The 13,242-nt window shown below is 45.2% G+C and overlaps 1 protein-coding gene across 2 annotated transcripts in view; it reads right to left on the bottom strand.

Moving 5' to 3' along the window:
- Positions 1-13,242, bottom strand: part of rassf3 (Ras association domain family member 3) — a 172,425-nt gene that overhangs the window by 9,212 nt on the left and 149,971 nt on the right. For both annotated transcript variants that reach the window (XM_052030051.1, XM_052030052.1), the window contains 3 exons: positions 6,939-7,046; positions 5,002-5,272; positions 1,000-1,115 (listed from right to left, as the gene is read on the bottom strand). In XM_052030051.1, the coding sequence (XP_051886011.1) occupies positions 1,000-1,115; positions 5,002-5,272; positions 6,939-7,046 (495 nt within the window). The remainder of the gene's footprint in view (positions 1-999; positions 1,116-5,001; positions 5,273-6,938; positions 7,047-13,242) is intronic.

Raw genomic sequence — 13,242 nt, 5'->3', positions numbered from 1 at the left:
AGATAAAAAAGCCTGAAAGCGCGTACCACCAGGCTCAAGGACAGCTTCTATACCGCTGTTATAAGACTATTGAAGGGTTCCCTAGTACAATAAGATGGACTCTTGACCTCACAATCTACCTCATCATGGCCCTTGCACCTTATTGTCTGCCTGCACTGCACTTTCTCTGTAACTGTAACACTTTATTCTGCATTCTGTTATTGCTTTTCCCTTGTATTACCTCGATGTACTGATGCAATGAAATGATCTGTATGAATGGCATGCAAAACAAAATTTTTCACTGTACCTCAGTACATGTGACAACAATAAATAATTTAATTTAATTTACTAATTTCCAACCTTTGATTCAGTGAGGCTTTCAGCAATGGAAATAATGACTTTCTTAGTACTTGATCTGAGGGATAACAAAGAGGAGATCAGAGGAGACTGTGGGTCTCTCTACACTTTCCCCTTGGTTCTGAGGAAGTGAGAGGTGGACAGCAAAACGTGCAAGTTCTACTTCAAAAAATGAAAACTCCACAACCAGCAGCTCTGTGGGAGTACATTCACCCCGGGGACTGCATTCATAGTCAGCAATGTCCAAATCCTAAGAGCAATTAAAGGATCGCACAAGTTTTAATGAGAAACTGACCCTGAAACATCCCATCAATCTGGTCATTTTCTGTGCAAATCAAAGATCTTTGTGCTGCCAGGAGTAAAATGCAATAGAAACACTCAGCAGGTCAGGCAGCATCTATGGAAAGAGAAGCAGTTAACGTTTCAGGCCCAAGATCCTTTGTCAGAACTGGGAAAAGTTTCCGAGTGGCAGAGAAGGTGGGGAGAGATGGGTAGAATAAAGGGAATATCTCCAGTAGGGTGAGACTAAGTGCGTTAGGGTCCAATTATACTTTTTGTTAATCAACAGAATAAATTGCAACTTTTTCCATCCTGACACACTCCTTCACTTCCAGTTCCACTTTCAAAACAATGACCACTTGAGATGGGAGAAAGGTCACTTACCAACACTTCCCCAGTCTCGTACTCTCGTAGGACAAAACTCAACGCATCCATGCTGGGTCCTGCTAACAGTCGCAGGTACAGGGGGTGCTCACCATCTGACAGCTTGCATGAGTGGACTGCAGGCAGAGGAGATGAGACAGGTTTATTATACAGGTGTCCAGTGTCACTAAAGTCCCTGTTTTTCTGATGGAGCAGAGACTTCCACCATCTGTTCCCCAACACCAAACATGGCAGCTTTACCCAGCTTGGATGTCACTCAGGCATCAAGCCTGAAACTGCACTTTCCATTCCAAACACCACTTGGACATCAGAATAGCACCATCCCATTCCAACAGCAGGAATCGGTAAATTGGTTTATTATTGTCCCGTGTACCGAGATACAGTGAAAAGCTTGTCTTGCATACTGTCCATACAGATCAATTCACTACACAGTGCATTGAGGTAGTACGAGATAAAACAATTACAGAGTGCAGAATAAAGTGTTACAGTACAGAAGCAGTGCAGTGCAGGTAGACAGTAAGGTGCAAGAACACAACGAGGTAGATTGTGAGGTCAAGAGTCCATCTTATCATACAAGGGAACTATTCAATAGTATAACAGTGGGATAGAAGCTGTCCTTGAGCCTGGTGGTGCGTGCTTTCAGGCTTTTCTATCTTCTGCCCAATGGTAGAGGGGAGAAGAGAGAATGTCTGGGGTGGGTGGGTGGGGTCTTTGATTATGCTGGCTGCTTTACTGAGGCAGTGAAAAGTGTAGACAGAGTCCATGGAGGGGAGGCTGGTTTCCATGATATGCTGAGCTGTGTCCACAACTCTCTGCAGTTTCTTGCGGTCCTGGGCAGAGCAGTTGCCGTACCAAGCCGTGATGAATCCAGATAGGATACTTTCTATGGTGCATCGATAAAAGTTGGTAAGTGTCAAAGGGGACATGCCAAATTTCTTTAGCCTCCTGAGGAAGTAGAGGTGCTGGTGAGCAGTTTGTTTTTTATTCTTTTTGTACTACCTCAATGTACTTATGGAATGATCTGTCTGGATGACAAACAAAGGCTTTCCACTGCATTTTGGTACGTGACAATAATAAACCAATTACCCTTCATAAAGTGCAATAAAATAACTTTTCCAAAGGCAAATCTGCCTTTATTGAATTTAGATACATTAAGCTATGATGGACCTTTACAACACTGGTTCAGCAACAGGCCACATGAACACTGTGAGACATTTATCGCAAAGCAATGCATTAATTAACTGAGCCATGTTGGGAGTGCATCGAGTTCAATTGTGCCCGTCACGGGTGCTGGTGAACCAGTCGCACTGCGAGCAAGCATGCCTCAGGCTCCTGATTAACAACTCCGGCATACAATGGGACCCAGAGAAGGCCTCCTTGTGAGCCAATAATATGGGGCAAAGACCAGCAGCAGAAGGCTTCCAGCTGATGTGCTTGTGATTTAAGCTGGCAAACTCTGGAAAAGCTGGAGAGCTGACCAAACCTTGCTTTGTGCCAATCTCCACCCTAGCCTCTCCAGGTTACAAATATACAGACAGAAATACAAACTAGGAACAAGAGTCTGTTCCCCAAGACTGTTCTGCAATTTAATAAGATTGGAGCTGACCTGTGTAATCTCATCTCCAAACTCCTGCCTACTCATGGTAACCTTTCACCCCCTTGCCTGTGAAGAATCTATCTATCCCTGATTTAAAACTGTTCAAAGGCTTTAATTGAGTGTTTAAATAACCAGATCTACTTCTTGGTAAGGAAGAGTGCAAAATAACTAAAGCCTGCAGACAAGAAGCTTACTTGTTTTTGGGAGGTGGGCATTACTGTCAAGGTGAGTATTTATTACCCATCCCTTATTGCCCCTTTGAATGGAATACCTTGGTAAGCCATTTCAGAGGACAGTGAAGACCACATACAGACCACATGGGCATTTTTCATTCCCCATATATTAGCGAACCAGGTGAGTTTCATATGACGCAAAAGACCATTTAGTCCATCAAGCTCATGCCGGCTCTCGGAATAATCCGATCATTCCCATTCCCCCATAACTATTCTCCTTCACAGATCCATTAACCTCCCCCGCTCCTCTAACCAGGTGGTAATTTACACTGGCCACTTAACCTACCGACCAACTTTTTTTTTCAACAATAACTCAGCTGTTCCATGGTCACCATTACAGAGACTAGCTTTTTAATTCAAAACATAATTACCCACATTTAAATTCCACAGTTGCTCTGGTGTGACATAAACTCCTGCCCTCAGTCATTAATCCAGACTACTGTGTACGAACCCAGTAATTTAACCACCGTATCACACCTCCTCTACACACAAAGATGGGTTTGCACATGTGCTGTAAACCCAGCTGGTGGGCCAGAGGAAGAAATTTGATGTCGCGTTCTAATTCATTACAAGACCGACCCTTGGCTCCCCTCCCTCACAGTTTAAAAAGGGAACAATTTAGAAAATAAATCCACAGCCCAGAGGGAGCCATTTCTTTATCAGGAAGAGAACAATACACCACTGGTTTGCAGCTAAATGCCATCATGTTTTCTGTTCAATGTTTGCATTCAAAGCGCTAAGGCTTGTGTAATTTGTGTTTGAAAAGCGCCTTTATTTTCAATGTTTGTACCTGTAGGCATCTTTTCTTAAACATAAGAAGCACACTGGCACTCTATTTAACACTAAGCAAGTTTGAACGGACTGCACCCCTGTAAGTCAGCCTTCCTTTGTGTGTGATTTCTGTCTTGGGTGCAAGGAAGTAGTGGAGCAGTGGGATTGAAGTCTTGATTCAGAAACCTGCACCGTAGTCCAGGCTGCTACTTGCCGGAAAGTTCCGAGGGAGCCCTGCACTGCCGCAGGTGCCTCTTGTTAAAGCAAGGGTCGGGTGGACACAAAGAGCCAGATCGTCCGACCCACAGATCGGCAATTCTAGGACTGACTTCCAAGCCGGATGAAGAGTGCAGCCTGTCTATTCCCAATCCAGCCACCTTCTTACTGCCTGCTCACTTACCTGGCCTTCTGGAGCTTAGAAGAGTGAATGGCGACCAAATTCAAACATATTCAGTGCTCAGGGAACTTAACAGGGGAGATGTTTCCACTAGTGGGAGAGTCTCGAACAAGAGGGCATAGCAACAAAATAAGGGGACGGCCATTTAAAACTGAGGTGGGTAGAAATGTCTTCTCTCAGAGGGGAGTGAATCTCTGGAAACCTCTGAGGGTAGTGGAGGCCGGATCATTGGATATATTTAAGGAGATAGATAGATAAATATTTGTAGGGTTGTGGAACTGAGGGTAAAGAGGAACTGGCGCAGAAGAGGCTTGAGGCCAGTGTAGATTAGCCACAGTCATATTGGATGGTGGAGCAGACTCGAGGGGTCTGCTGGCCTACTCCTGCTCCAGTCATAGGGGCAGAAAGATGAAGGACCCCACTGCACTGTTCTCGTGTGGAAGGGAGTTCTCCCAAGTGCCAACCGACCGCCAGGAAACAATCCGTCAACATCTCAGTGTTTGTGGGAACTTGCTGTGCGTAAATTGGCTGACATGTTTCCTACACACTAAAATAAGCCATTATTGGCGGTGGGTACTAGAACATACAACGCAGAATAGTACAGCACAGGAACAGGCCCTTTGGCCCACAATGTTGTGCCAAGTTACTTAAGCTAATGATGGCTAACTAAACTAATCCCTTCTGCCAGCACATGGTCCATATCCCTCCACTCTCTGCACATTCATTTGCCTACCTAAGAGCCTCTTAAATGTCTCTATCGTATCTACCTCCACCACCCCTGGCAGCGCATTCCAGGCACCCACCACTCTCTGTGTATAAACACCTGCCCTGCGCATCTCCTTTGAGTCTCACCTTAAATGCATGCCCCCTAGTACTAGACATTTCAACCCTAGGAAAAAGATACTGGCTGTCTACCCTCTCTCTCATACTTGGTACTGTGATGCTTTCTAAAGGCAGAGGAGTTTCCACCTTGTTACAAGCCCATAAAAGACTGCACGCCTTACCTTGATCATCAACAAGAAACTGCTTGAAGAGTGCAAACTTGGCGGGGTTATCAACCACTGTGAACTTCTTCAGCAGAGCCTCGATGACATCCTTCACCGTGTTACAGCTGCTGATGTGCAGAGTGTTGATGGTATTCTTAGGCAAGTAGAAGGCTGTCTCGTTGCTATTGTTATAAACTTGGCTGCCTTGAGTGGACGCAGCCCGTATGGTGATTGGTCTGTGTAGGTCCATCTGAACCTTGATGAAACCAGTGTATACTTCATTCGAGTTCTAGAGAGGAAAAGCATTGTAGAAGTCAGGAAAATAATACGTCTCTGTACACAGGGCATCCAGGCCAAGACAGGGAAGGTACCTACAATCAAGAAGCTTTTCTGTTGATATTACAGAACCTGCTCCGACAGTCGTGGAAAATCATGGAGCAAATAAGGCCATTTGACGAGCTGCCAGAAATAGTGGTTAAGACGGGCACATTAGCAACATTTAAAAGCCATCTAGATAAGTATATGGATAGGAGAGGTTTAGAGAGCTATGGGCCAAATGTGGGCAGATGGGACTAGCTCGCTGGGCAAGACCGTCAGCATCCTATCTGGATGCATCCTGGCTTAGCATGGCAACTGCTCTGCCCGGGACCACAAGAAACTGCAGAGAGTTGGGGACATAGCTCAGCACGTCACAGAAACCAGCCTCCCCTCCATGGACTCTGTCTACACTTCTTGCTGCCTTGGTAAAGCAGCCAACAAAATCAAAGACCCCACCCACCCCAGAATTTCTCTCTTCTCTCCTATCAGGCAGAAGATACAAAAGCCTGAAAGCACATACCACCAGGCTCAAGGACAGCTTCTGTCTCACTGTTATAAGACTTTTGAATGGATTCCTTTTACAATAAGATGGACTCTTGATCTCACAATCTACCTTGTTATGACCTTGCACCTTATTGTCTGCCTGCACTGCACTTTCTCTGTAACTGTGACACTTTACTCTGCATTCTGTATTGTTTTACCTTGTACTACCTCAATGCACTGTATAATGAATTGATCTGTATGATCAGTATGCAAGACAAGTTTTTCACTGTACCTCGGTACAAGTGACAATAATAAACCAATTCCAATAAACCTATTCCAATTCTTGAACAGACCTCTCACACTGAAAGATGAACTCATGAACTCCCAATCCACCTTGTCATGGCCCTTGCACCTTATTTGTTTCCTTGCACTGTACTTTCTCTGTGCCTGGTGCATTATATTCTCTGCAACACTATATGCTGGAATCTTGAGCAACACACAAAGGAGCTGGAGGAACTCAGAGGGTCAGGCAGCATCAATGGAGGGAAATGAATAGTCAATGTTTCGGGTCGAGACCCTACATTCATTTCCCTCCATAGATGCTGCCTGAGCCGCTGAGTTCCTCCAGCTCCTTAGAAGGTGACCACGCTTTTTTGTCCATTGATGGACTGGTTAAGGTGCCCAAAAGAATCCAATCCAGACACAGATGTGCATCCAGTCAGTTACTGGCATTGTAACCCAGGCTGCCACTCTATGTGCAGCCTTGAGGGAGTCCAACCTTTCCTCATAAAAGGACCCACCCATTCCAGGTATCAGGTCCTGATCTCGACCCGAAACGTCGACTGTTCATTCCCCTCCATAGATGCTGCCTGGCCTGTTGAGTTCCCCTGGCATTTTGTCTGTGTTGCATCAGTCTAGTAACCTTCTCTAGATTGCTTCAAGTGCATGAACATTCCTTCCTTCAATAAGGGGCTATGTGGGAAAACTAACTGGGCATAAATGACCATAGCCTTTATATATAAAAAATAACTGGCTGCTCTGAAGCTCTTTGTGATGCAATGGAGGTCTCTACAAGTGCAAATCTTCATTTGAAACCCAGCGGCTGTCTGTGGAGAAAATCAGACATCCTCATCAAATACTCAACGTTCACTCACCAACGTCATTTTTAACCAGTCGGTAACTGAAGAGTTATAGGCTTCGATCTTCTGCCTGAGTTCTTCCTTGGTGAGTACCTTCTGGGGCGCCCGTTCCTTTTCAACATCCTACAGTAAGAAATATTAAACAACAGTCTGAGGCTGAATGGTAGTGGGAACAAGAAATTCGGGGTAAACTCCTGAGGAAGGAACAGCAACAGTTGCTCCAAGGGGATTGGGAGTCAACTGAATAAAACAGGACTGTCTGGCCCGGAGAGGTGACTTTTCCAGTCCCAAAACTTTTTCCATAACTTACCAGATTCCTTCTCATAACATCATGTAATCGTACAGCGCAGAAGCAGGCCATTCAGCCCACTTGTCCATGCTGACTGAGATGCCTATCTATGCTAATCCCATTATCCTGCATTTGGCCCACATCCCTCCATTCCTTTCTCATTCATGTACCTGTCCAAATGCTTTTTAAATGCTATAATTGTACCCACCTCTACCACCTCCTCTGGAAGTTTGTTTATCACCCTCTGTGTGGAAAAATTTGCCCCCCAAATCTCCTTTAAATGTATCCCCTTAAATCTATGCCCTCTAGGCTAGACTCCCCTACCCTGGGAAAAGAAGACTGACCATTTTATCCTGTCTATACCCCTCATAATTTTATATTCTCTATAAGGTCATCCCTCAACCTCCTGTGCTCCGGTAAGAGCAATCCCAGCCTATCCAATCTCTCCGTGTAACTAAAGGCCTCCAATCCAGGCAACATCCTGGTGAATCCCTTCTGCCATTTGTCCTCAACGACTCAATTCCAAAAATGTAAATGGAGCTCAAAATTCCTGTGCTCTGACCTCAAACCCTGTTTAAAAATGGCTATTGCCATTTTCCTGTTCAAGTTTGATGGTTCGACTCCGTGTAATTTAATCTCTTGTCACCAGGTGGAGCAAGTTTCTGACATTTGTTTTGATTTCCTCAGGACTTGGGTATCACTGACGATGCCAGCATTTACTGCCCATCCCTGATTGTCCTCGAGATGGTGGTGGTGAGCTATTATCCTGAACCGCTGTGATACTTTGGATCACTCACAACACCGCTGTTGGGGATGGAGTTCCAGGATTTGGGAAGAGTGATAATGGAGAACCAGTATTTCCAAATTGGGATGGGGGTGTGATTTAAGAGGACACCTAAAGGTGGAGATGCCCCCATGCCCCTGGTGCCCCAGTTCTTCTTGGGCAGTAGAGGTTGCAGTTTGGAGGAGGTTTGCTGGAGGAGGCTGGGCGAGCAAGTGCAGAGATCTTTGTAGGTGGCATACACTGAAGTGGTGGAGGGAATGGATGCCTAGGATGGTGGGTGGCATGCTGATTTAAACAGACAGCTTCAATCTGGATGGTGTCGAGCTTCTTGTGTGTTGCTGGAACTGCGCTCATCCGGGCAAGTGGAGAGTATTGCATCTGGCTTCTGATGTCCTCCCCGCCATCGAGGACATCTTCAAGAGGCGGTGCCTCAAGAAGGCGGCATCCATCACTAAGGACCCTCACCATCCGGGACACGCCCTCTTCTCGTTACTACCATCGTTTCAGGAACGGCTTCTTCCCCTCCGCCATCAGATTTCTGAATGGTCCATGAACCCATGAACACCACCTCGTCATTTGTTTTTTCTGCAGCATTTATTAACCTTTGTAATTTATAGCAATTTTATATCTTTGCACTGTACTGCTGCCGCAAATCAAAAAATTTCACGTCATATAAGTCAGCGATAATAATTCTGATTAAGATAGTGTCTGGCATCAGGAAGCAAGTTATTAACTTAATGTTTTACATGAATGTAAAAGAGTTTTACTCAACTGACTGCGAAAGATGCAAATATTAACCAGCTGCTAATGCACAGCTCCAGTCAATTTGAAGCGCAATTTTCTTAATATCAAAAGAGAACAAAGAGATTGGGGTTTGGTGCAGGGAACATCTTCAAAAGTAACCAGAGCTCTGGTGATCCTCTGTCCCTCCAGAGGTACGATGAAAAACGTACAACCAATGGCATTACACATTTTTCAGCAATATATAATTCAAAATAAATTTTTTTCCCATAAATAGAAAATGATAACAGCCACTTCCGGTCTACGTGGCAGAAAACGTATCCTATCAGGAGTCAATCACCTGACCTCAAAGCTATGTCAGGACCATACCCAATGACATCATTTCTTTCCGAGCAATGCCGGGGAATTTGAACTATACTGTCATGGGCACTCATTTCCTTACTTATTATGAGACAGAAGGACACCATTTGGCCCATAAAGTCCATGCTGGCTCCCAGTAGAGCACTCCCATTAGTCCCATTGATCCAGTTTTCGTTACAGGCCTACAATTCATTCTCTCTCTCTCTATTACATGTCCAACAGCTCCAGGGGTGGGACCTGGATCCCTGGAGCTGTGAGGCAGCAGCACTAACCGCTGCACCACCGCGCAAACCATTCATAGACAACAGAACAGCACAGCTCAGAAACAAGCCCTTTGGCCCACGATGTCTCGACCAAACCATCCCCCGGTGGATCTGCTCTCCCCTCCTCCCCCGCACCTGCCTATCACTGTCTCTTAACTGGATCTACCTATCACCACCCTGTGCCCACCCCATCTCCCCTCTTTTGTCCACCTATCACTGCTCCGCTTTTCCCTCATATACTGAGCTTCCCTTTTTCCTATCTTCAGCCCTGAAGAAGGGCCCTGACCCGAAACGTTGACCGCCTGCTTTTCTCCACGGATGCTGCCTGGCCTGCTGAGTTCCTCCAGCATCATCGTGTTTATCATCTAGGTTCCAGCATCTGCAGTCCTTTGTTTCTCAAGTATTTACAGTAGTCTGTCCACAATAAAGCTAGCCCCATAACACCCAGACCTCAAGGATATCCCCTCCTCACTGATACAAATGCCCAATCCAAAATGGACAGGTTGTGCTGATGGCTAGCTGATAGTCTTGAGTCAAGAGACCTACAGCAATGATCTGAGCCAAGAGTTGGATACACTTCTCATCTGACAGCTCAGCTTTACATCAACCACGACTGCTGCATCTAAAGCAGCCACCCTCGTTCAAAATGTGGCAAGCGGTTTGCTTTCTATAACTCTAATTAACATTAATAGGAGATCAATGGTGCCGGAGCGCGGTGACTCGTTGCAAGTTGCTCTCTGCAGATCTACTCATTACTTCTATTATAATCGTTCTACTCTTTTAAATCTAAATTCTATGACTCTAAGATGGCCTTGCATCTTATTGTCTGCTAGCACTGCACTTTCTCTGCAACTGTAACTTTATTCTGCATTCTGTTATTGCTTTTCCCTTGTACTATCTCAATGCACTGATGCAATGAAATGATCTGTATGGATGGCATGCAAAACAAAGCTTTTCACTGTACCTCGGTACATGTGGCAATAATAAACCAATTTACCAATTCTACTACCAATTTACCATGTCCCATCCCTCACACTTTTCAGGATCTAGCCATCCCCTCCCAACCGCTGATCTCTTCCCCACATCCTATCCGTCCCAGAACTCGTCAGAGAAATTTTATCAGTGCAGATGAAGGGTCTCAACCCGATTTTAATAATTCTCACAGGGGGTCCATGGATTTGAGCAAACCCCAGGTCACCAGTCAGAAGGAGAACCAGGTCACTGCCCGCCCCACCACAACGCCACCACTCTCACTGCCCCTCCCAGCCACAGCAGTCATCGGTCACATGAAACAACTCCCCAGTTACGAAGTGGTAACCAATAGAGAGACCAGCAACACGTCCGTCTCTGGACTCCTGACAATGGCACCGTTATGTTCCCTAGACTAATTCTTCACACAAATTCCAGACGAGTATTCAATCAATCGCTGGCTTCCATGGCAACCATTTGCCAACTCAGACAAGAGCAGCAATGTTCCAAATCTTTGCAGTATATCGAGTAGTTGAGATGAGGGAATTAGCATTGTTTGGAATGCATGTGATGTATTTATAAAACCTTCAAAGTGTCCTAAAATTACCCTCAGACGGAGAGAAAAAAAAATCAGCCTACGTCTTAGAGGAAAAAAGCATCAGAGGAAATTCTTTATAAAAAAAGCACATAGTACAGTTACTTTGAAGTGATCGCCAAGAACCAGTCTCAGAGGGCATGGCTATCAGTTCATTAGAACATAAGGAGTTCAAGTCCTGCTCCTGAGATGAGGAGAAAGATCTCACAAAGAGGTTGCACTGTAAAGTGGGCATTAAGGATCCCACATGGGACAGCTGGAGGGATATCCACGGTGATCTGGCCAACATTTAACCCTCAACAACACCTCGAAAAAAAATATTCACCACCACTCCCCCCACCACCTCCACATTTCTGTTTGTGGGATCTTGCTGTACACATCACATGCCACGTTTCCCCACATGACAACAGTGGTTGCATGTACCCGTGATGCTTCTGCAAGCAAGTTTTTCATTGCACCTGTGCGTACATATACTTGTGCACATGACAACAAACTCGACTTTGACTTTGCACTTCAGGCTGTGAAAGACATTGGGAGATGGTGGATGGCGCTATCTAAAGGCAGGACCTTGTTTCTCCTGCTCAGCAGCAGATCAGTTTGAAAACAGAGTCGGGGAAATGCAAACAACAAGGGTATTTGCATCTGACGCTTTCCATTGAGGTCAATTGGATGTGGAGCTATGACCACAGCTGAGTTACTTGGAAAAGTACAGTCTCCCCACCAACAAGCTAATTTAATTCAATGGCTTGGGTGAAATCAGAAGCGATTGAATTATACTAACAGTTGGTACATTGCCCATGGTATTTCCAATTTTGTTTCATTGTTCTATAAACCAATTTTATGTTGCTTGGAACGCTTGCTACACAGGGAGTTGAAAGGGAAACAAGAAGATAGAGGTCTACAGTGCTATGTACAAAGCCAATGAGCACATGTCACAGTACAGTTTGACAATCAAACTGAGGATTGTACTACACTGCCTGGGTGTTACTCCCCAGGGATGGGGAAGTTCACACACCCACTCTCTATGGTGGACATTACCACACCTCTGCTCCCCATACACACCCCTGCCTCAGTAAAGCTCGATATAAATTACAGGATGAATTTTTAGATTCCTGGGCATTAGCATATCAGAGGATATGTTATAACTGCGTTTTTTCTTGTATAATTTGTGTTTTTTTGTGAATGTTGTGTATCTGATACTATGTAAGATAAGATTTCTTTATTAGTCACATGTACGTCGAAACACACAGTGAAATGCATCTTTTGTGTAGAATGTTCTGGGGGCAGCCCGCAAGTGTCGCCACGCTTCCGGCACCGACATAGCATGCCCACAACTTCCTAACCCGTACACCTTTGGAATGTGGGAGGAAACCGGAGCACCCGGAGGAAACCACGCAGGCACGGGGAGAACGTACAAACTCCTTACAGACAATGGCCGGAATTGAACCCGGGTCGCTGGCGCTGTAAAGCGTTACGCTAACTGCTACACTACCGTGCCTGTGGTGTTGCTGCAAGCAAGCTTTTCATTGCATCTGTGCACACATGTACTTGTGCATATGACAATAAACTCGACTCTGACCTTTGACTTACAGCTGAGTCGCAGGCAAAACAAGAAAATAGTGTAACACTTACTTTTATTAAATGCAGTAATTTGCAAAAGTCAGTGGTAAAGTTCATTTCCTGGGAAGAAGAACAGCTTAAGCACATCTTGTACATGTTTAAAAACACTTAAATTTTACCGCTAATGCCTGTGGAATGTTTTATCTATCGTTTATTCAATAGATGTCCCTTGGCACACTGGTTCGTTGCTCCAGTCCAGTGTATGACTGGCTTGGGGTCTGCTTCAGAAACAGGGGAGTCTGGGGTCTGGGTTTACGTAGTTTTGGTGAAAAGACATCATTAAACTGGAAAAAGTGCAGAGAAGATACAGTATACGAGGATGCTGTCAGGACTCGAGGGCCTGAGTTGTAGGGAGAGGTTGGGCAGGCCAGAACTTTATTCCTTGGAGCATAGGAGATTTGGGGGGGGGGGGGGGGGGGGCGACCTTTTAAAGATGTATAAAATCATGAACGGCATGTATAGGGGGAATACACATTGTCTTTTTCCCAGGGAAAGGGATCTAAAAACAAGAGGGCAGAGATTTAAGATAAGAGGTGAAGAATTTAAAAGGGACCTGAGGGGCAACTTCTTCACACAGAGGGTGGTGTGTACATGGAGTGAGTTGCCAGAGAAAGTGGTTGAGGCAGGTACAATAACAACACTTGAAAGACATTTGAATAGGTCCATGGATAGAAGGGGTTTAGAGGGATATGGACCAA

This window comes from Pristis pectinata, chromosome 15 (genome assembly GCF_009764475.1).
Source record: "Pristis pectinata isolate sPriPec2 chromosome 15, sPriPec2.1.pri, whole genome shotgun sequence".
Classification (NCBI taxonomy): domain Eukaryota; kingdom Metazoa; phylum Chordata; class Chondrichthyes; order Rhinopristiformes; family Pristidae; genus Pristis; species Pristis pectinata.
Note: the sequence above shows the minus strand (reverse complement) of the source record. Positions and strands in the feature narration are given on the sequence as shown.